This window comes from Macaca thibetana, chromosome 15 (assembly GCF_024542745.1).
Source record: "Macaca thibetana thibetana isolate TM-01 chromosome 15, ASM2454274v1, whole genome shotgun sequence".
In the NCBI taxonomy this organism is placed as follows: Eukaryota; Metazoa; Chordata; class Mammalia; order Primates; family Cercopithecidae; genus Macaca; species Macaca thibetana.
In genome coordinates, this window is record NC_065592.1 from 82,113,878 (window position 1) to 82,139,121 (window position 25,244).

Below are 25,244 nucleotides of genomic sequence, written 5' to 3' on the forward strand. Positions count from 1 at the left end.
ACCATTCCCCTGTTTGTTTCTACTCTTGTTTAAGTAACACTCATATATAAATCTATGTACATATCTAATTATTTAGGAGAAATTTCTAGAAATATACTTGCTGGAACAAAGAAAAAAACTTTATAAGGTTCTTAGCACATACTGTCAAAGTGCCCTGCAGAAAGGCCATATAATTTATACTCCTATTGGAAGTACATGTTAATGCTTATTTCCTAAATTCATCATCAATACTTTAATCTTCACTAATTTAATAAGAATCACGTTTCATTTTAATTTACATTTCCTTAATTATCATTAAGGCTAAATATCTTTTCTTGTGTGATTACTTTTCCTTTGTTTCTTCATTTATGAACTATTTTGCCTAATTCCCTACTTTTATGAATTGTCTAATTTACTATTTGTGATAGTCATTATTTTTCTTATGAGTTTGTAAGAGGTCTTTACATATTAAAGATACTAAGTCTCTATTTGTCATATGTGTTGTAAATATTATTTCAGTATATTACTGCAACTGATTTTTAAAATTCTTTTCTTTTTTTTAAAGATTTGGAGTCAAGTAAAATTCTTTTTTTTCTTTTCTCCCTCAGGTCTATTGAAGTGTAAATGACAAATTAAAATTGTGTGTGTGTGTGTGTGTATATATATGTATATGTGTGTGTATATATGTATATATGTGTGTATGTCACATATATACACACATATACATACATATATACACACACACACACACACACATATATATGATGTACGGCATATTGTTTTTATGTATACACTGTGAAATGATTACCACAATCAAGTGAATTAACATATCCATCACCTCACATAGGTTATTTTATTTTTTGTGATAAGAACATTTAAGATAACGCTCTTAGAAATCTTTAGGTATACATTATTAACAGTAATTACCATGTTCTACCATTAGACCTCCAGAACTTACTCATCCTAACTGAAACTTTGTACCCTTTAACCAGCAACTCCCTATTCCCTACCATAACCCTACTCCTGCAATCACCATTCTACTCTCTACTTCCATGAGTTCAACTTGTTTAGAGTCCACCTATGAGTGACACCATGCAATATTCATCCTTCTGCGCTTGGCTTATTTCACTTAGCATAATGTGACTCTCTTTTTTCTTCATATAGGTTTTTATTCCATTTAAAGTTCAATTTGGTATTTTAGATTAAAAAAAAAAAACACCTAACTTTCTATTTTCTAAAAAGTCAATCAATTTTACCAGCATCACAAATTGAACAAGGAATCCTTTCTCTAATTATGTGAAATGCCATATTCATCATTAGTGAATATGTACATATTATGTACTGGAATTTGTTTCTGGACTTTATATTCTGTTCCATTACTGAGTCTATTTTTGAAATAGCATCACAATTTTAATTATTCTGTCTTATTAAACATTTAAGTATCTAATGGTAGAGTGTTCCTTATCGTTTTTCCTAACAATTTCTCAGGTATTCTTTAAGCTTTATTCTCTCTAATGTACTTTAGAATCATTTCTGAAGTAAAAAAAAAATCAGTGTTTTTTAATATATTCACAGAATTGTGTAATCATTGCTGTTATCTAATTTCAAACGTTTTCACCACCCCACAAAACCCTGTTCCTATTAGAAGTTATACCCCATTCCCTCCTCCCCAGCCTCTGGTACCCACTAATCTGTTTTGCCTATTCTGAACATGTTATATAAATGAAATCATACAATATGTGGCCTTGAATCTGACTGCTTTCAATCAGCATGTTTTCAAGGTTCATCCACATTACAGCATGTATCAATAGTTCCTTCCTTTTTTATGGCCAACATTCCATTGCATGGATATTCCACATTTTGTTTTCCATTCCTCAGGTGAGGTGTTACTTTTTGGCTATTATAAATAATGTGGCTATTAATGTTCTTATACAAGATTTGGTATGGAATGTGTTTTCACCTCTCTTGGGTATATACCTAGGAGTAGAATTACAGTGTCATATATGGTAATGCATGTTTTTCTCCAAGAATATGATATATATAAACTGTAGTTTTATTAATATATAGTAATTCTATGTTTAATTATTTGAGGAAATGCCAAACTGCTTTCCACAGTGGCTATACCATTTTACATTCTTACTAGCCATAAAGAAGGGTTTCAGTTTCTCCACATCCTAACCAACATTTATTATTGTCCATATTTTGCTGTGAAGTGGTATCTCACTCCCTGTGGTTTTGATTTGCATTTCCCTAATAGTAAAGATGTTGAATATCTTTTCCTGTCCTTATTGGTGACGTGGGTATGTTTTTTTTGGAGAAATGACTATATGTGCTTTTTTTATGTGAAGCCCTATATTAACTTGTAATTTGCCAGTAGTAATAAACTACCTGACTATGAGTCTTTCCTGCCACACTACCCTCAAATATAAATATTTTAAAATTTACTTAAATGTCTGTTTAAGCATGCAGACATCAGAGAGAACATAAAATAGAAAATTAGTGTCATAATTCCACCCCATACTACTTTTAATCAATCTTTATTCTTTAACTTTCTGACTAGAAAATGTTTTTATAAAAAATACAAGAAAAAAATCTATAATATTGTTGTGTGTATGTATAAATACCTGTTGAGCATTTATCATGTGCCAAGCACTGTTCCAAACACTTTAAAGTATTTGCAGTCTCATTCAATGCTAATAAATACATTAAAAATTGTATTAGGCTACTGGGTGCGGTGGCTCATGCCTGTAATTCCAGCACTTTGGGAGGCAGAGGCAGGTGGATTGCTTGAAGTTAGGAGTTCAAGACCAGCCTGACCCACATGGCAAAACCCCATCTCTGCTAAAAATTAAAAAATTAGCCGGGCGTGGTGGTGGGTGCCTGTAATCCCAACTACTTGGGAGGCTGAGGCAGGAGAAGTGCTTCAACCTGGGAGGTGGAGGCTGCAGTGAGCTGAGACTGTGCCACTGCCCTCCAGCCTGGGCGACAGAGCAAGACCCTGTCTCAAAAATAAATAAATAAATAATAATATTAGGCCTACCCTAATATAATCTATTGTGAATATTTTCCTTTAAATCATCTTCTAAAATATAATTTTTAGTCATAACAAAATATTCCAAAGTGATGGACTGTAATGTAACAACTCCCTCATTATTGAAGGGCTACAGATTTTCTAGTTTTTCACTACTATAAATGCTACTTTTATACATCAAACTTCTATATTTAATAGCCAGTGTTTATTGAGCACTTAGTTAAGGCACTTTGATAGCCACTTTATATGAATCCTCCAATTCAATTTGCATCACTCAGTGAGATGGGAATTATCGTCACCCTCTTTTTCCGGATGAGAAAACTGAAGGTATAAGAGGCTAAGCAACTTCCTCAAGGCTGCACAGCAAATTGGTGGTAAAGCCAGAATGCAAAGCAGGTCTGCATGACCACTGAGTGAAGCCTCTAATCATTCTACCATACTTCATTTTCCATTATTTCTTTATGATGAATTCCTGGAAGCAGAACTCTAAAAATAACACCCTATTTTAAAAAGTGTGATAAGTGCTGCCATGTTGCCCTTCAGTAAGATTATAACAATTTGAATAATGCTTATTTTCATACTCTTACTAATACTTGAGGCCAGCACTTTAAAAAGTCATTTTCAATTTTTTAAGTTAAAAAATGCCCGCTCATTTCATATATATTTTTAAGCTGATCTAGACTACTGGTATTTTTGTGATTACTTCCTGTAATAGACAAAGCATAGCAGTAAATGTTCTAGGTGGGCCCAATGGCTTATAACAACAAAAAGGGGATTTGGTAAATTTAGGACTCCTTACTGATAACAAGAGCAAGAGATGTTGCAGTGGCAAGTGGGGAATGGAAGAATGGTAAGTCCTCCTCCAAGGGCAGGTCAAGGAAGGGTGATGACATCTGAGCCCAAGAGTGGACCCTGGCAGCTGAGCTCACCATTAATGAGTTATCCTTACCACCAGATAGTCTCAAGTAACCAAGAATTTCACTTTGGCCCCTTGTTCCTGATTTTATGGAAATGCCACTTGAAAAGGTTCACATCACGGCAGAAAAATTTCCAAAGACTTCTCAGTCAACCTGTGCCTTCCTTTTTATCTCCAAGCCTCCTCATATCTCTTTCCTCTTCCCACACACCATCAAGTCATAGATCTGAGATGACCACCAAGCACTCCATATCCCAGACTACCCACCAAACAACTTGTAATCACGCCTCCCGACTCAATATATCTTCCTTCCCCCGGCAGCTATTTCCAACAAGCCCATCCTAGATGAAGAACCATTTTTCTGTGCTCCCATTGTATTCTGATGCTTTGTAATTGCTGGTCTACTTTCTCCACTAGATTTTCAATTTGTTGAGAGCAAACACTTTTGTCTTACTGCCATACCCAGTATACAGGACAGTTGGTGGGTATGATGGGTTTTATACTTTTTCATGAATAAACTGCACTGAGTTGATCAAGCAAACTGGCAGCCAATTTTCTATCTCTAGAGGAACAAAGAAAGGAACTAAAATTGAGTGAACCTCTATTAGATGCCCAGTAATTTACATCCATTAACTCAATTAACTCTCACCATAATACACTGAGGCAGACAGTAGAGTCCCTATCTTATAAATGAAAACAATAAAACCTTGCTTTCCACATATAGCTAGTGGGGCCAAAATGTGAACCTAGGTTGATGTGATTTGAAGCCTTTGCTCTTTCTATTCCATTAGGCGGCCACCCCTCCTGAAACTCAAAGCCACAAAAACTGGAAGTGGAAGGCTTCTCTTCCAGAATTATTGGCTTAAAATCCTCTGGAAGTAAAAAGTCTCTTATTTGTCCTCGCCAGGAAACAAAGAGGGAAATGGGAGCATGGGAAGAGGGATGTAGGAAGAAGAGGGTGGTAAGTTAAAATTATGTAACACTTCCCCACTTATCTGAAAGCACCAGCTGGGGCACTTCGATCTTCAACTTGACCTCTTTTAACTGTCTCAAGCCTGAGAAGCTTTTTAGATGAGCACCCTAGATTCTTATGGCACTGTGACACCATCAGAAAAGAAAAACCTGAGACACTGTAGTATATTAAGAAGGAGCAAAAGGGACACCTGGCTCTCATTCTGATGAATAATAAGTGGTACAACTGTAGCTAAGTCTAAGCCATTAAAATTCTCTGGAAATCTCCATCTCCTCATTTCTAAACTGAAAGGATTAGGCTGTGAGAGTTTGCAAACTGGCTCTGCATTCAAATAACCCTGAGTCAGTGGAAAATACTGATCTCTAGATCGACCCTCATTCTGTCTTAGTAGGCTTGGAGTGGGACTTAGGAATCCCCAGGTAATTTACAGGCTCAGCCAATTTTAAAAACACCTGGGTGAGATCGTCTATTCCCTGCCCTCCTCTCCCTCTTTTCAGAGGACGAAAGTGTGAAAAGACAGCCAGCTGACTTAGTATATTGTCACATAACCAAACACTACCAAGAAATAGCAATTCCAGTTCTATAAGGCTTAATAATCCCTTCCTGTTTCAGGATAAATTGAGTTATGCTCAATCTTCCTCAATTGGTTAAACCTACCTTTGCTTTACCACTGCACTAGCCTTAAGACTGCCAAAAACAGCACTGGTGGGGAATGCAAGATTTTCATTTAATTACAGGGTTTCTCCAGAGGTAGCAGCTGTCACGATTCTCTCAAGTTGCCAGACCATCAGTTTCTCTACTCCTTCAAAGCTCTTCTGAGGATGAACTACTACCAGAAGATTTTAAGGGCAGACAGGCAGTCTGCCCAGGAGACAATAATATCCCTACCTTGACATCTAGCTTGGCCAAGTGCTGTAAAACCCAGATGCGATGGGACCAAGCATTATAGTTGCTTGGGTATCTCCCTGCTGCTTCACCACAGACCTCCATCTCTTCTTGTATGAGTCGCTGTGCCCTTTCTGTGGGAATTGTTCCCAAGTTTCCTTTGGTCATAAAGGAAGGCAAGGAGGTTTCCTGAATTAGCTGTTGTAGCACCCATCGCCTGTTAAGGTAGCATGTGGGAAAGAGAACACAGAAAGAACATAAACCAGAGAGAAAAAGAACCAGTTTTCATTGTCCCTAATTTAATTTCCATTCAGAGACAATGCAAAATAATACCTGTTTATAAGTCCAGATTTTTGGAGATGGGGAGGGGTTGTTTTGTTTACGATGATATTAAATTTAGCAGTATGGATGAAGGGTGGAAAATGGATAAACAGGAAAATTTAAAAAAACTTTAAAATCTGTAATGCAGAGAATGTCATTACTTCTAAAATGACAATCCCAAAACTCCACTTGGCCAGGACAGGTAAAGGCAATTGGTGTGTGTGTGTGGTGGTGGTGGTAAGAGGTTATAAATTAATGGCTGATAAATACTACAAGGAGTCATGATTCACATCTTTAATTATATATGCATGCCTCACCCTATGTGCATTTGTTTGCAAACAAGAAGTTGCATTCTGATAGCTTTCATTCAGCAAAATTCTGTATTTATAGTATAAAATCTGGAAAGTAACAAATACAATTCATTAAACCATTAAGGAGGTGTCAAAATATCCTTAACCACAAATTCTCCCTTTGTCTATTTAAGATTTGCATTAGCATGTATTTACATAAAAAACACTAAATAGTGTTTCAAGCTACTTAATGGGTTTCGTTTGTACCAATAATTTACTGATACAAAAGCATTTTTTAGACTAAAGATTTCAAACCCAAAGGTACAGGAAACTAAGTAAGAAAACTCATTTTGTCATTTTAAAATAATGGAATTTATTTAACAAAACATTGCTTGATAAAAAAATTAGACAAGGCAATAAACTGATGGATGCATATTTGACAGTTCCTTTCCCCTGCCACCATCCCTTTCCAAACCCCCATACACACAGTCATACACCTTTCTGTGGTATACTACCTCAATTTCTAGTCATGAAGAAAATACAACTGACTATGTGGTTTGGAAGAAGCTGACCTGCAATGTTAACTAAAGGCATGATTACCACTAAAACACCTTGCACTGACATAAGATCCTAAAAATGCCCAGGATTTAAGAAAAATTAGAGTGGCTTAATAAACTGAGAATTTCAGAGTAACTTCTTTATTGGTCCTGACCAGCAAGCCCACACCATCCCACTTTGATCAAATAAGAGTAGTTACACAGGATTCATCAGGAAGATGCTTCCAGGTGGCCAGGATTTTGAGAGACCTAAATTGCATTCTGGTTATCTGTCCCAGGCTTTTAACCTAAAAATGTTCTTTGCATGTATGGTTTTTAGCAACTTTAGCGCAACGTACACAGCATTCACCTCAGTTGCCCTTAGCTTTCTCTGTAAGTTAATTTTAATAACCACAACCATCACCACCACCATCTTTACCAGGAAAATAACCAAATGCTTTTAAAATCCATGTTGCTCATTACAGTTGAGTATCTATAAATGCAATCTCCACAACTGCTTCAAAGAGTTAATAATAGCTAATATTTATTATTTAATATGTGCCAGGCACTGTGGGAGTGTTACATACATTAACTCATGTAAACTTGACTGTTAACTATATGAGACAGGTGTAACTATTATTCTCATTTTACACACGAGAAAACTGAGGCTTGGTGAGTTAAGTAATTTCCCATGAACACTTAGGTAGCAAGTTATATAGCGCCTAGATTTAAACTTAGGTAACCTGACTTCAGAATTCATGCTCTGGAACCAATACGTAACCTTGCCTCTCACATGTCATGTTTCTTTCTCCAGCCATTCTGAATCCTAAGTAAGAGTACTATGTTTTAAGTTAACCACACCTGTGAATCCAAGTTTCTGGACTCTTTGGAAACTTAGTTAAGGCGAGTTTTCCCAGATGTAAATCCTTAATTGGATTTAAAGTGCCAGAGAGGATTAGCTCTTTCCTGTAAAAAAAAAAAAAAAAAAAAAAAAAAAAATTAAACATTACTTTTTTCTTATAGCCAAAGGTTCTACATGGCTTTTAATATAGCCTCATTGTGAAGTGAATGTCTAAGAATTTTAAAACAAAAAAAGAAAGAAAAAAAGCCCAAGCCACTCTGGGATACAAAACACTCATAAATGTGACATGCAGTAATCAAGAATGTATTCTCATAATCCCAATATAACAAATTAATAAGCAGAAAGAGAAGGTCTTAAATCAACAGGTGAAATGTTAGCTATTTGTGTGAGGGCAAAGGGGTTTTCTGGCCTATCTCATTTCCGAAAGTTATGAGACCTGATAGTCGTATCTACAGGGCAAATCCAATACCAATCAAGAATTGGTCTAGTTTCCTAAATAGGACTTGACATCATCTATTTCATTACAAAACCACACATACAACAAACACAATATGGTTGGGGAATCACTATTCTAACCAAATTACCATTTTTTATTTTTGAATTTTCCCTATCACACATACATTTTAACATATAATTGTATATCCTGCTCTCGTATCTTAAGAATTTTCCCATGATTCTATATAATTTTTGTAATGAACATTTTAAATGATCAAATAGTTTTCATTCAGTAGCTATGCTTTTCCCTTATTGTTAGATATTCAGGTTGCTTCAAACTTTTTGTTATTTTAAAACAAATCGGGGGGGGGGTGGGGGGGAAAAGCTTTGTGCTCATGACTTCTTTCTTTTGTATTCTTACTTTGGATAAGTTTCCAAAAGAGCTAACAACAGGGTAAAATACTTACATGGCCCTTGATATACTAGGCCATTCCTTTTAAAAATATTAATATAAGCAGAAGTAAAAGCAATGTAATGTTTTGGTTGTTTTTAAAACTGTTCAAGCCCAACCAAAGCTTCAATGCAATCAGTTGTCCCTTGGTATCTTGTTGGGGCTTAGTTCCAGGACCTCCCACGGATACCAAAATCTGCGAATGCTCAAGTCCTTGATATAAAATGTGTTGCTATATAACCTACATACATCCTCCCATATACTTCATATCATCTCTAGGTTATTTATAATACCTAACACAATGTAAATGCTATATAAATAGTTCTTATATTGTTCAGGGACTAATGACAGAAAAACAAAGTCTGAATATGTTCACTACAGAAAGCAATAGTTTTCCCAAATATTTTCTATCTGCAGTTGGTTGAATCCATGGATGCAGAACCTACAGATACAGAGGACCAACTATATAAAGAATGTCATACAAGAGCTTTCCATACCTGTTTCTCAGGTAAATACAATTTACGTTTAATTTCTCAGGTAAGTTTTTGATAAGTGCTGACATTACACTCTCACTGAATTCTCAATGTATCTACAATTTTATAATAAAATCAGATCATTTGTTATTATTTATTAATCTTAAAATGTCCTTCCTGTGGTAGGGCTGATAATTCGTTTATTTTAGAGAAGTTTAAGCCAGAGAAAACCAGAATCCAGCTCTTACACCATATCTACTTAGATGAATTTAATTTCTAAATACCACAATACATTTTCTTTCCAACAGTGACATACTATTTATAAAGTTTTATTTCATAAAGAAAACAACTATTTTCCTTCAATGTTCAGGAAACCAATTTGTCATTATGTATATAAAATATATATATATAAAATACATTTTTTTTCTTGGAACAGCCAATTGCTTTTGCAGTCTTGGATTCTTTTCCTTCTGAAATCAGTAACATTTTGTTCATACAGTAAGTCAGGATATCTATAAAGTAAAAGGAGGAAAATATTGCTCTATGTAATTTTAACCACTTTTGAGAGCAATGTTTCTCAAAGTGAACCCTGACTGCAACATCAGCATCATCTGGAACTTACGTGAAATGCAGAACTCAGGCCTCAGCCCAGACCCCACTGAGTCAGAAACTCAGGTGGGCACAGCAATACACGTTTTAAAACAAGCTCTTTAGATGATGCCCATTGACTGGGCATGGTGGCTCACGCCTGTAATCCCAGCACTTTGGGAGGCTGAGGCGGGTGGATCACGAGGTCAAGAGATTGAGGCCATTCTGGCCAACATGGTGAAACCTTGTCTCTACTAAAAATAAAAAAATTAGCTGGGCATGGTGGCGTGCACCTATAGTCCCAACTACTTGGGAGGCTGAGGCAGGAGAATCACTCGAACCCAGGAGGAAGAGGTTGCAGTGAGCCGAGATCGTGACACTGCACTCCAGCCTGGCGATAGAGTGCCACTCCATCTCAAAAAAAAAAAGATGCCCATTAAAGTTTAAAAAACAACTACTATAATGAATTGATTGTATTAGGCTTAATTTCCATTTGCTAAATTTAAGACCTCTTATTATTTATAACTGCCTACCTTTATTCCCATATATAAAGGGAGATAATCAAAATTTTCTTCAAAAAAGAGGCACTTACCCTATAACTGAGTTTTGAAAAAGTTTCTTAACTTATGGGCACTCCCTTGGGTGACCACTGAGGTACAGAATTTAAAAAAAAGAAAAAGAAAAAAAATATGGGCACTCTGGTAATATCTTTATTTTGAATTAAGCAGCATTTTTGGGAAGACATCTTAGCTTGAAACAACCTCAATCAATGTTAATATATGGACACTGAAAAAAGATCACCCGATGGCATCAAGCAAAATTTTTATATCAATGTGATAAACATTGCTAGGGGTAGTACTGAACATTTGTAGGTGTTGGATATTGATGAAACAAGTTTTTCAAAAACAATTTAATTCTAGCACCCACATTTTGGTTTCTAATACCATTCTTTAATGATGTTAGAAATGGCTGATTCTAGGACCAGGACAGGAAGTACACAAGATGAGCCTGGAGCATCTTATAGAGCCAGAAAGTAAGGAAGTGCTCAAAAATATATGGTGGGATATGAAAAAGGGACACGGGGAGCAACCGAAAGAGCTTCCAGTGGCCACAGCTGGAATGATTTCAGCAACAAAATAAATAACATAGTATTGGATTATACCCCAGAGTATCAAATGGCTATCCATCAGCCCACTGAAATGAATGAATATATAAATAGGAGACAATAAACAAATATGATAGGTGGTAAAGTTAATAGCAATCACATAATCGTTTTTTATCTATAAAAAAATTTTCCCTAATACCTCAATTTTTTTTTTTTTTTTTTTTTTGAGACGGAGTCTTGCTCTGTTGCCAGGCTGGAGGGCAGTGGCACGATCTCGGCTCACTGCAACTTCTGCCTCCTGGGTTCAAGCGATTCCCCTTCCTCAGCCTCCCAAGTGGCTGGGACTACACGTGAGCGCTGCCACACATGGCTAATTTTTTGTATTTTAATAGAGGTGGGGTTTCCCCATGTTGGCCAGGATGGTCTTGATCTCCTGACCTGGTGATCTGCCCACCTCAGCCTCCCAAAGTGCTGGGATTACAGGTGTGAGCCACCACGCCTGGCCAAATACCTCAATTTTACAGACGAGGAAACTGAACCCTGGAGAAGTTCAGTAACTTGCTCAGGTTTCTTAGCTCAAAATGTCAGAACCAAACATCAAATCTGCATTAAATAAAGTTACCAATTTAAACCAATAGGCTATGAGTACAGAACATGAATCACTGGAGTTTGGCATCAACTATTCTAATTGCTCAAAGGTGTTTTGCTTACTCTAAGTACAGAGACTGATGAAGAAAATAGGACATTATTACTAAGTCAACCTCTTTCATCAGGTAAATCACCAATTTTCAAAGCAAAAAAAAAAGTAGCAGTCTTCTTTCTTTAAAAAAAAATAACCAGCTAAAATTTTAAATTATGTGTATCACTCACTGTAATCACAGGAGGTTAGTTCAGAAACTTATTTTTGCCTCTATTTCCTTCCCCTAAGATTGCAATATCCACAAATTGAACTAGACGTCTATTGCATTATCCTTTAGCAGTTTGAAAAATGCAGTCAAAAATCACTCAATGCCTTCCAGGATTAATATAGAAAAGATCCACTAACAATTAAAAATAAAGTTCTGTGTATTTGATATGCAATTGAGACCGTACAGGGTTAGAGAAGTTTACTATGAAGTTAGCAGTTTGTTGTTCAGAATGTACCTATGATTCGATGTCTTTATATGTCAATCAATCTTACTAATACATATTAAAATTTACTAGAAATATCCACAAAGGATTTTTAAAAAATCAAGATTCCCTTTCTACTCATCTAGCACAAAACCTTACTAATCATCTAACTAGAGTAATTTTCAGGATGAACCATCATAAACACCCCTCAAGTTCGATTTATGGAGCAACTTCCCTTCATAAGAACAAACCACACATATTTTTTTTTAAGTTTAATAGAATCATAAAAAAATTCACCTAATTCAAATCTTTTATTTCACAGATAAAAAAACAAAACTCTTGAGAATCAGAAGTTATACTCAAAGTCGGCTGCTAGTTAACTGATGAAACAGGACTAAGTTCCATGAATCTTAAGACCAGGTTTTTTCCTCCTATGCTCAACTGGTTTATAGGATATACAATGAATAACATGTGTGTATACACATAGGTATACACGTGTGTGTGTGTGTGTGTATGTACCTATCTATGCATACATGCTATGCTAGTGAGAATTTTTTTGTTGAAGGAGTTTTGAATTCCTCTCTATAGGTGAGGAATATAAGAACATGAATAAAAATGGCATTCCTACTTCCCTATTACTCTGATTTTTTTTTCACTGAATTTGATTTCTGTGCCCAATTTGCAAACTGCATATCTATTATGTACAGGCACTAGAGTTAGATGCTAAGGAAACAAAGGGAAAAAAAAAAAAAAGACATGGTCCCTACCCTTAAAAAAGCTCTGAATTTTAAGTTCATGGTACCTTCCTAAAAGTCTCCTTTGCTGATTCTTCCTCATCTTGCAAATGCTAGAACGGTGCTGTCCAATAGAAATATAATGTGAGTCATAAATGCGAGTCATATATGATTTAAAATGTTCTAACAGCTATATTAAACACAAGTATAAATATATTTAATTCAATATATCCAAAATATTATAATTTCAACAAGTAATCAATATAAAAATTATTAATGAGATATTTCCATTTTTTGCTAGTCTTCAAAACATGATGTGCAGTTTATCACTTGTGGCACATCTCAGTTGAGACTAATCACATTTCAAGGGCTCAATAGCCACATATGGCTTTGTGGCTACTGTCCTGGATTGTGCAACCCTAGAAAACTAGAATGTCTCAGGGCTCAGTCTTTGAACTGGTTCTTGTCTCTAGCTATGCCCACTCTTTTAGTGATCTTAAAACAGTTTCATGGCTTTAAAACCATCTATATGTTGGTAACTGCCAAGTTTACATCTGGCCCAGACCTTTTTCCTGAACTTTAAATTAATATACAACTACTTGGACACAAATCTAACATGTCCCAATCTGAACTGTTGACCTATAACAAGCACCCCCTACCTAAATCTGCTTCTCTTCCAGACATTGCCATTTCAGTAAATGGCAATTCCATCCTTTCAGCTACTCAGGGAAAAAGCCAGAGTCAAGCATGACTCCCTTCTTTCTCATCCCATACACTTTCCACTACACTGCAGTGCTTCTCAAATACCAGTGATATAATGTTATATGCCTCACAAGCCAACCAGTTATGCCGACTGCCCATTACTCGCCCACCCCAAAAAATGAAGGAAAAATAAAAGCATGTAACAAACAGTATACTGTAACTCAACATGACAATTTATATTTCAGGCAAGAAAGTTTATGAAGACATCACTACACAAAAAGGGGCAAAATGCATATTTAGAATTGTCACAGATATAAAGAATAGGTAGAAGAAATAAGTGTAAGATGTTTTATATTTCGTTTTCAAAAGCTAACAACTTATGGGGCTAATATGTCTTCAGAAATTTGGACAAACTTTATCATATCACTAATGAAAATGACATACCTCACGTTCCATGCAGTGGTAAAGTCTGGGTTTAGAAGCAGCAGGGTACATGTGACATCTATCAGTTCTAAAATAAAGAGAAGTCATATTAAAAACAAATAGTCCTACCTTTGAAAGCTTGGCTTCTCATTCTTTAAGGTTCTCTTTCTCTCTCTCACATTATACTAATATATATCTCATGTCATACTAACTTTAATAATAAATACGCTCTTCTAAGCTGTCAGGGATATGAAGATTACCCTCAAGACCCTCTCCTACTTTTGGTAAGTGTAACTCTCTTAAAAGCTGACACAAACAATCTTACAATATGCCTATAAGGAATAATCTAATTAACCTCTTCCTTTTTTTGGTGCTTTTTGGTACTAATTTAATATTTACCAAGGAAAGAAACAAAATTTCTATGCCACTATTCATTTAACTTCACAAATATCTCAAGTATTGACGGTGTGCGTGAATTTTCAAAAGGAAAAAAAAAATCACTCAGAATCCAACCCACTTAACATAATTCATTTACAATCTCCTGCAAAAATTATCCTTTCTTGCACGTATTTTTACATAGGTATAGCAACGACAAATGTACAACTTTGTTCTATATATTTCACTATTATTTCATATGTATCCTCCTATATTACTACAGTATGTATTTTTAACAGTTGCGTAACAATCCCTTAGTCCTATGTACTATCAATTACCTTACTCTTTAGGCTGTTTCCTGTTTGTTTCTAATGTTATAAATAATACTACTATAAACATTTTTAAACAAACTTTTTGTCTTGTAGGCTATTTTCTTGGGATATATTTCCTGAAGCAGAACTACTATGTCAAAACAACATAAAACTCAGTATGACTCCTACTAAGCATTTCCAGATTGTCTTTAAAATGGACTGTATCTATTTATACTGCCAAAAGGAACATGAGTGTACTTATGTCCCTATAACTGACCTATATATATTTTTAAAAATGAATGTGACAGATAAAAAATTACAAATTCATTTATTTTAATTTACATTTGCTAATAGGAACATTTTCATTGTTTATTACATATAGTTCATCTTATGAACTGGCTATTCACATTCATTAGCTATTTATTTACCATGGTTTGACAGAATTCCTATATATTCAAATAAGCACCATAAGCCTGTATTTGAAAGAACAAAATTAGCAAAGTTTAGACATATTGTCTTTGTCTTACTAAAACTGAAAAGAATTCTAGGATTAAGGTTATCTATCTAGGGGCACAGTACTAAATTAAGGCAACCCTATCAAGCTCTTATTAAATGCCATGTAATAAAATAATAAAAATAATTATTACCATTTGCTTAGCATTACTGTGTATGAGGCATCGCAGTAAGCACTTCATTTTATATTATTTCACTAAATCCTCATAATCACAATCCAAAATATTCTTATCCCACTTTACAGATAGGGAAACTGAAATTCTGCAATTTAAGCAATTTGCCCGTAGTCACCCAATTAGCATGTGGCCAAGTCAACATCAAAATTGTTTCCAACAAGTCAATTATGCTGCAAACAAAATGTCTGCCCATAATAATTGGGACATTTTCAGTGTTTAAGTAAAATATAAACTTTTTAATATCTAAGAGCAAATACACATAAACACATCCTATAGTCATTTTAAAATACTCTAGTTAACAATAAAATCAATTATTTTATTCTATCTTAATAGGAGATTAACATTTACTTGGGGCCCATGATTTCATTCCTAGTGAGCATACTGAAATATTCAATTCCAACTAGCAACAAACAGTAGGATCAGCACACATTTATTTTGACCTCTAAGTCATTACATACATTACAACACGTTATGCCTATGAAGAATAATTAACCTCTTCATTTTTTTACTTTTAGTAGTTTTTGGCACTAAATGTTTATCAAGAAAAAGAAATACAATATTCTATGACACTATTTAGTTTAAATCCATAAATATTCCAAGTATTGACTATGGTCAAAGATTAAAGTAGGCCCTTAGGACTGTGTGCTTGAATGTAATGATAAATAAGACCTAATTTTGCCTCTAGGTTATCCTCAAGTTGGAGAGACTATATAAACAAATAATTATATAAGACAAAATAATTATGAAGTAGAAACATAAACCACATTTTGGGGCCCACCAAAAAAGCTGCAATTAATTCTTAGTGGAATTATACATGGAAGACTAAATAAATAAAGTGGTCATGGCACCACCTTACCATACTGGAAAAAGTATGAGCAAAGATAAAAATGCATGGAACTTCACACACAGTTTGCTCTCCAAGAGATTATGGATACCAGAGCATGACTACAACACAAGGTAGTGGTAAAATGTACCAGGAAATGAAGCCTTCTGAAACCTGGTCTCAATCTCCTGATCAGCTTGGCCTTCCATTACTTTCCCTCACAGGTTACATTCCACCTGAGTCAAACCCCACTATCCTATGAACACACCTCCTACCCGCCTACCTTCTTTTCTCTGAACAGAATTCAGATTTACCTGCTTGCTATTCTTTCTGCCTCATGTCTTCCCATCTCCTAATATTTAACAAAAAAATGTTTAAAGCCTTTCCTAACCTACCTAGTTGGAAAAAATCTTTCATCTCTTTTTTTTTTTTTCCTTAGAGATGGAGGCTCACTTTGTAGCACAAGTTGGAGTGCAGTGGGACAATCTCGGCTCACTGCAACCTCTGCCTCCCACGCTCAAGCAATTCTCATGCCTCAGCCTCCCCAGTAGCTGGGACTACAGGCGCGTGCTACCACGTCCAGATAATTTTTTGTATTTTAGTAAAGACGGGGTTTCACCATGTTGCCCAGGGTGGTCTTGAACTCCTGAGCTCAGGTGATCTGCCTGCGTCAGTCTCCCAAAGTGCTGGCATTACAGGTGTGAGCCACTGCACCTGGCCTCATCTCTGTTTTGTGTGTATCTTACTTTTGTTACTTAGATAAATATTGTCCTCTTAATTGGACCATAAATTTTTTGCAGGCAGGTCCTCTCTAATACATCTTCAAATTATTCATTCACTCAACAAATTTTGTAAGCATCTACAATAAGTCAGGTATTGAGCTGGCTGAAGATGAGTAAGCACAGTCCCTGGTCAAAAGCAGCTCCATGTCTGACCACAGCACAAAGGAGTGGTAAGAGGATAAGCCTTCCTTAAAGCCATACTACCTGGGTTTGAATCCCAGCTTCTCCACTTACTACCTACATAACCTAACCTCTTGGAACCTCAGTGAAACAAGGATAGTAACATCAACCTCATGGTGTTGAGAGCAATGAAATTCATTCCACTTCTCCACAGCTTTTTGACACATAGTGAGTATTCAATATATTGTTCACTTAAACGCCATCACTAACTGACCAAGAAATGAGTATTTTCAAAATAAGTAAGGAAGTCTGGAATAATGAGGAGGTTGTTCCCTTAGTAAAACTGTCTAAATTTCCAAACTTGTAAAATAGGCAGCAATAACAAAAAAACCCTTCATAGTCAAGTAGTTACATGGAAAGGTTTGTAAATGATGGGAAAGCCTCTGGAATTTCTTTTGAGATCTACAATTTTCTAAAAAGTGATTATTCTACCTAGGTAAATTGGCATAGTCCCTTGGAATCTCCCTTTTTACATTAAAGAAAATATGTCTGACCAATGGTAGTTGCTGTTTGTTTGTACTTCTAACACAATTCCCCTCCTCCCTCCATCATAAGACAAGAAGTTCATCCTCCATGAGAGACTTCTGTACAGCAGCACAAGGCAAAAACTGACACAGCAAGTACTTAAGTCCCCGCTTTTCATTTTATGGTTATGTGAAGATACAGGAAGACTTATCAAAGTAACATTTCCTCTACTGGCAGGTCCCTCCCTAAAAGAACAACAGCAGCTACCGGGTTCAGACACAGCCCAGCTCCATTACTTACTGGGAATTCTTGGGCAAATCACTTAATCTCTCTAGGCCTTACTGTCCTTCTCATATGTAAGATGGAGCTATCATGGGGATATTAGATGACTAAACCCTTGAAGTGTTAGTACAGTCTCTGACATACAGTAAGGACTGAATGGTAATTCCTGTTACAAAGCCTGTATTTCCTAGTCCAGTTCCACAAATGATATTGGGACTGGATGCCTCCAGAGGGAGCAAAAGAACCTCCTAAGCTGGATAAGCAGTGACTGCTGAGCAGAGGGATACTTTTTGACTTTTAAGAGTCTTGGAATTTAAAACATCAACAGCCTTGACCACCATCAGTGGTACCTAGTAACATATACAACCACAAGCCGTTCTCTTCTCCTCTTTCACAAACTGCTAAAACTTCCTCATTCAGGACTTAGGTTCAGACAAGACTTCCTTCAGTAAAGATTCTAGTCTGATATAAAAGATAGGGGTAAAGTGCAATGACAGAAATGAGAAAGGACTAGGAGAAGTAACTAGATTAGAAGTATCAGACATAATTAAAGAATGAGATCCTCACAACAACCCTCTGAGGTCTTGATTAGTATTTCCTTCTTTTGGTGTGCAAATAGGAAGAAAGAGGTTAAGTAATTTGCTAAGTCATTGTTAAGTGACTTCAGTGTGCTGACGAGTTCAATTTAAATCCAGGTCTGCTGTCCTGCAAAGCAGATGCTCTTTCACTCTACCACACTACAGGCAATTACTTTGCCTTCTGCAGATCAGGACTGAAACAAAGACCTGAAAAAGAACATGTATAATCAACGGTTGTAACTATTTCACTCTCTCAATTTCATCAACAATATACCATTTCCTCTGCAGTTTCACCAAAAAGATATGAGCTATTGAAATCTCGAAAGTCTCTTGAAATTAAACAGGTCTCTCTCCAAACACTAGAACATATACCAGCAAATAAATGTTTCTTTGTTACACACACTACAATATATGCCTAACCCATCGTCATGTCACAGGGAGAAAAAGAATCGGGGCACATTATACATAGAAAAGTAGCTAAATTTCAGCTATAACAGGGAGAAGATAAAAGGATGCTACAGAAGTCGGAGAAAAATCAATATGCTTTTCTTGCTGCACTGCATTCTAGAAATGGCCCAAGGCCAGTAGTCACCTGGTAATGGTCACTGGATTTGACAACTGTCTCTAACAGAGAAAGGTTTTCGTGCATCTAGAAATAAATTCAAGGCCAACTTGAATCAGTAATTCTTTTCCTCCAAAATACATTCAGGTTACCACAAGAAGTGAAGCTTGAGGTAAAGCTATATGGTAAACACCAGAGAGGCCTTGTTCATTATAGCACACAGTCACGGAATCAATAGCCAGATTAAGCTAAAACCTCTTGCTTACAAACTCTTATTACTCATTTGACAAATGTCTGTTGAACACGTAAAGGTTCTGAGTAAACAAAAATGATCCACAATCCCTTTTCCTATAAACTCACATTCCAGCCAGGAAAAAGGTTGTTTAAATAATCAGCTAAAATACAGTGTGACAAGGGATACTATTATGCAAGCCATCTGAATAAAGGGCTCCCATAAGAGAGCAGAGAATAATTTTTGCTTCCTGAAGCAGTCAAAAAGGCTTCACAGTGTTAAGTGTGTGCATGTGCATGCACGTGCATGTGCTGGCAACCACACTGATAATGCCAACATTAAGACATGAGCCTGGCCTCAGCAAAGGCATGGAAGTAAGGCAGTAGTACACATAGAGTCAAAGAATGGAAGAATGTTGCTTGTGGCTGCAATGAACATATGTATCAAATAGCTGCTAACATAAATGCTTCTAGGGTTCAAATGAATGTCAAAAAAGCACCAAAGGAAATTTGACAAGAAGTGTCAACTAACACTCTGCCACAGTGTCTCAAGAGCTTGAAAAGGCTGTGATAAACTGGAACAGACGTGCCCAGTTAAGAAGAGTAGAGGCTATATGTCCCAGCCAATTGTTGCCAGGTAGAAAGTCGTATACTCAACCAAGCCTTATGATTTTTCAAATGAAGACAGAAATCAGATTTATCCAACTAATAAAAAGTAATTTTTAAGACATTATACAAGCCACACCAAGTTGAGAATCTGCAACCTCTGATGCTGAATATAAACTGGAGGAAAGACTGGGGACAGACTGTGAAGGGCCTTGAATACCATGCTAAGGAGTTTCAACTCTACATTGATCCTGTGTGTATCATGAAATAAGATGAGCATATAATGTATTCCAGAAAAGCGTCGGTCAAACTGTTTTTAAGAAACGCTGTTCAAGCATGTCTGAAATGACTGGCTACTGGCATGATGGACATGGGTCACAAAAGAGCCTGGAAATTGGGTAGACCGGTTATGAGGTAATAAAATTTGTCTGGATGAGAAATAACGAAGGCCTGGTCAGCCAAAGAAATGGAGCGCAAAAGATAGCTTTTAAAGAGAGAGCTCAGATACAGACTAAGTGAGGGCTGTGGAAAAGAGAGAGGAGCAAGAAAAGATGGCAGGAGGCACATCTGAAGAGTTGCACCAGAGAGCTCTGTCCAGAAAGAACTCCAATGCTGTGGTCTTCCCTCCTGCTTCTTATTTCTGTTATGGATTTCTCAAACATCAGAATTACAGAATCAGTCCTCTCCCAAACTGAATGTGGGTATTACTATCGCAGACTTAAAAAACAAACAAACAAAAGTCAATCTCTAACTAACTAAACAGGGATAATTCCTAAACATCTAAGGAATTCAGCAGGTTAATGAAAACAAGAATTCAGTTTGGTTAGGAAGAAAAAAGTCTATCCCAGGAGTAAAGGTCACCTTCATTTGCAGAATACATTTTTAGGTAGATGCCTAGGATTCTGGCATGATTGATCACACAGACAGACATTCAAAAACTGTTACTGAAATTGTCAGCTTTCTTCACTTGGGCCTTCTTATATGTATATTCTCTATAACAGTTTTAAAGGTGTAGCATTTTAATGAAATAATTGGTTTTTCCTAACATTTTTGACATGTTTTTCTTAGCAAGATTCACCTCTGTGCTCTAATTGCTTCAGTTCATAAGTTTGGCAGAATACTCTTTTATTTTCAGCATTTTCAGATATATTTTTCTGTCAAACCCAAAATTCACTTCCTTATATTTACTGATAATACAATATATAACCTGAGTAGTATGTGATACCATACTATCCATCCCCCTCAAAATAGTGAAATCAAAAACTGCTTCCATGAGGACACAGGCTAGGATCAAATCAAAAGCTGCTTTCGTACACGTGCACAGTTGCATCTGAATTCAAAGTTTAGACGCCAGCTATTTGTGTGAGTGAGCTTAACCATTTGATCTTCTGCAAGGTTCCTCTTGAGCCTATTAAAACTACGTGGTAAGAAGACACAGCAAAGCCTGCAATACAGCGTCCAGAAAGACAAAAACAAGAGAAATGAAGAGGACTTGGAAGACCACAGAAAGAGGGTAGGTTGAGCTAGCATACATAAATGGGCAACTATAGCCTCTCACTTTTTAAAATTCAGTTTCTTTTCTATAAGATAATCATTCTATCCCCCAACTAAAGTTAGTTATACATTGGTTCGATTACACATTTCTGTGCACCAGAACATAAACAATACGGCTTTGACAAAAAATAACTTGATGGCACCATATGGTGTTACTTTTTACCTCAGTGTCATTGAAAACTACAGCACGGTGATGGAATGCAGAATTAAAGAGGGTCTAACAACAGATAAACTTGCTTACCTTTAAGTTTATCCCTAAACCCATGCCTTAAAAGTTTATGCCATAAATTTGGGCTATGACTAAACTTAGGCACAGCCTTCTAATAAGAAAATATATAACAAAGGATTGAGTGAAACAGTCACACAGAAAATAGAAACCACTGCTCATTAAACCTTCAGAGTCTTTTTCTATGGTCTAAAAAGGGAAAAGTGTTATTAACCAATTAATGACAGTATGTTACAGATAGTGTGAGAGAAATTCAAGGAAATCAGTATGTCATACAATAGGCAACACTCTTCTCTACATCTCTCACCCCCAAAGAGATTGTCTGTCACTCAACTGTTAGCTTCTTGAATAAAGCGACCATGTATTTATTCATCTTTTTATCCCCCACAGTACTCAGGACACCATCTGGTATAAGTAGACCCTTGGTAATGGCTACCAAACTGGCAACTAAAATTCTCAAGGAAACAAAGTTCTTATTCAAAATCAGCCTCCAGGCATACTGAGCGCTTTTGAAGGTACTGTCGGACGAGGGAAGGGGAAGAAGCTTTACAAAAACAGTAAAGGATGTGGTGTTAAATGAGTCTTCTCCCAAAAAGTGAGACCTGAGGTGGGCATACAACGATAAACAGAATTTGTACACATGGAGGCTAAATATGGCAGAACACCAAGAAAAGAGACCAGATGGAATGATTAGGGATTGTCTGATGCAGTAAAAAAAAAAAAAAAAAAAAAAAAACTGTCTGAGAGAAATGGAAGAAGCAAATGCTGGATAGTTTTGTTTTGCTCATTTCAGCACAAGAACAGTACACAAAGGGCCAGAGCTCAGTTGGAATTTGCAGCGGAATGGCGCATCCATAAATCACTGGGCTGGTTCACAATACCACTACCATCCCATCATGCCTACATTATCTCATCTGGACTGCTATGGAAATGAGTTTTGCTGCCTATAAAATACTAAAGGTTTAGAAACCAGAGACTGAGCCTGTAGGGACTAGAGTCTTCTTCAGTGACATTCAGATTATTTTCCTTCAAATTAAATCTTACAAATGACCCCAATAAATAAACAGATAAAATCTGAACTGCTCTTGTTACAGGAGGTGCCCTGAAATTCTGCTTGAGGGCTTCCATATAATCACTGTGGTTGTAAAATTTGTACAGGTGAGTCCAAACTACTCACTTGACAGAAAGGTTAGCACCCACCGAGACAGTGAACAGAAGAGCCAGAACTAGAATCCAGGAATGCCAACCTGGATTGGCACTGATCAGACAAGGGCTCTTCCTAGTATATTCCGTGTCGCTTTTAAAAACTAAAAGAAGAAAATATGATTCATACTTACCGTCTCTGTTCAGCCACTGCTTTCTTGTTCTGTACAAAAGGAGCTTGTTGTGGACATATGGTAAAAGGAACTTGACACACCAGCTCTCCACACCCAGTTTGTTTTCAACCAGGACTATGGGACTCCGGTTATACCTAGCTTCAGGACATGGGATCAGGCCAATTTCATCTCTTAATATGTAAAACATAAAAAAGAATTAAAAATAAGAATACTAACCTTTTCAACATTTTTCTAATTTCAGAGTATTTTAAAAACCCCACATATTTCCCCCTTCCTTGAAAACACTATTTAGCTCACTTACTGGGATTGGTAGATGTTAATAGTGGCAAGGGTATGGGAAAACGAGTATGCTGTACTCTCTGTAGACAGGAGTGAAAACTGGTCTTGCCTTTGGATGGTAACTTTAAAAAAAAAGTCTTTCAAAATTTTGAATGAACATACCTTTGATCCAGCAATTCAATTGCTCAGAAATTATCCCATACCAAAATATATGAATCAGATGTTCACTGCAATGTTGCAACAAAACTAGAAACAATCTAAATGTTTATCAATACAAGACTAGTAAAATAAATATGGCCCATCCACATAATCAAGCCATTAAAAAACAATAAGGTAGATCTGCATATGCTGATATTAAAAAAGTTGCCAAGATATATTAAAAGAAAAACAAAAAAGCAAAATGCTGAACACAGTGTACAGCACAAATTCTTTTGTATAATTTCTTTAGAAGATATATAAATGCATTAAAAATTGTCTTGGAAGGATAACAAGACATTTTTGGAGAGAGAAAGGTGTTAAGGAAGGATTTTATTTTTATACAGTTTCAATTATCTAATAACTTGTATGTATTTCTATTTTTTTAATGTTAACAAATGTGTTTATGCTTGCTTGCTAATAAATGCATATGGACCAGAAACAAAGAATCAAAAAAAGTTATTTTATCAGTGAGATTTTGGGCCATTTTTTCTTCTTTATACTTTCCTGAATTAAAAAATCACCCAAATGTTAAAACACAAAATACATTTCAGAATTCAATCATTTTCATCTGTGGTAGCATCTATATCCCTCAATCCACTTCAACTTAAGCTGAAAATCTGCATTAAAGGCAGAGATTTAATAAACAACATGTGGGGCATTTGACTTACTTAGTAAATGAACCAGCAAACATAAAAAATGTGTGCAAAACACACTCACATGCCTTTCAACTCTAAAGGAAGTTATAATTCTTGCCTACACAAAGGATCCTTTCTCAATCAGAATGTCCTCTGTTTAATTAATGAATAACGAGAAACTTTTTAACAATTAGAGTAGTTGAAATAAATGTTTTTACAGTGTCTATATAGATATTTTAAACATGTCTTTAAAAAGCAGAATGATGAACTGGTTTTCGGAATTTGTGTGTGATATTATGTATTATGTCCCTGGCATCCCCTTACCAAAACCACAGTGGTTTGATAGACCTAAAAAGAGGGAAACTGGTTCAACTACAAAGTAGGAGAAACACCCTGTCTTTTTGTTCGGCCACTATCACAAATTGGTAGGAGGCTGTGGATTTAAAATCAAACCCCTCCTGGAAACTAAACTGGATAGCTTAGAGGTAATCTACTTTCTACTGATCACTTCATTAGTGACACAGGGATTTATCAATAAAAAGGGTATCTTAGGGGTTGCAAGACACTAACAATTCTTTCAAGCTAATTTAACTCTCAAGAAGGCTGTGCGATCTATGGGCTTTTATCCTTACAATTGGCTCAGTTGACTCAAAAGTGTTTTGATATACTATATCAATACTATCATAAGTTTTCTGATTAACTACAATGTACTGGGTACTTTGTTAGGTTTTAAAATTCAAAAAGAATAAAGCAAAGTGGTCTCAGACTTCAAAGAGCTAAAGTCTTGCTGGGGAGCTGTGTCAATATCCATAATAAAATGTTACCACTTTACCACTCCAATAATATAAACAAAGTCCTATAGGAAGAATATGGACAAAGCTGAAAGAGTACCTGAGGTCAATGCCCAGTATTTCAAAATATATTTTTGCATCTCTATTTGGTGGTATCCTGAAATCTATCTAATTCATTATTATGACCCCTAGCCATATCTGGCTATATTTGACTAATATATGACTGAATCTCTGGTATTTTCTGATGTTTGTGTTTTACTACATGAAGAATATTAAAAAATAAAGTAAAAATAAATAAGTAAATAAGTAAATAAACTCAATGTGATTATTTCAGGAAATTCTGTTCTCTGAGATATAATAATCTACTTACAACACTTCAAAGAACTGCAAGATTCAACAATATAAATGTTATAGTAACAAGAATAAAAGAATCCTGTTTCCAGGTATGGTTTGTTTTTTGGGGGGATTTTTTTTAACTTAAATTCACAATATAAAAACCTATCTTGCTCACTAATTAAACTAGGAT

The 25,244-nt window shown here is 35.9% G+C and overlaps 1 protein-coding gene across 1 annotated transcript in view; it reads right to left on the minus strand.

The window, feature by feature from the left end:
• Positions 1 to 25,244, minus strand: part of PTAR1 (protein prenyltransferase alpha subunit repeat containing 1) — a 424,325-nt gene that overhangs the window by 17,267 nt on the left and 381,814 nt on the right. Inside the window, exons 3-6 of the mRNA XM_050760916.1 lie at positions 22,816 to 22,985; positions 13,836 to 13,902; positions 7,793 to 7,897; positions 5,788 to 6,001 (exon numbers count right to left, since the gene is read on the minus strand). Coding sequence (XP_050616873.1) covers positions 5,788 to 6,001; positions 7,793 to 7,897; positions 13,836 to 13,902; positions 22,816 to 22,985 — 556 coding nt within the window. The remainder of the gene's footprint in view (positions 1 to 5,787; positions 6,002 to 7,792; positions 7,898 to 13,835; positions 13,903 to 22,815; positions 22,986 to 25,244) is intronic.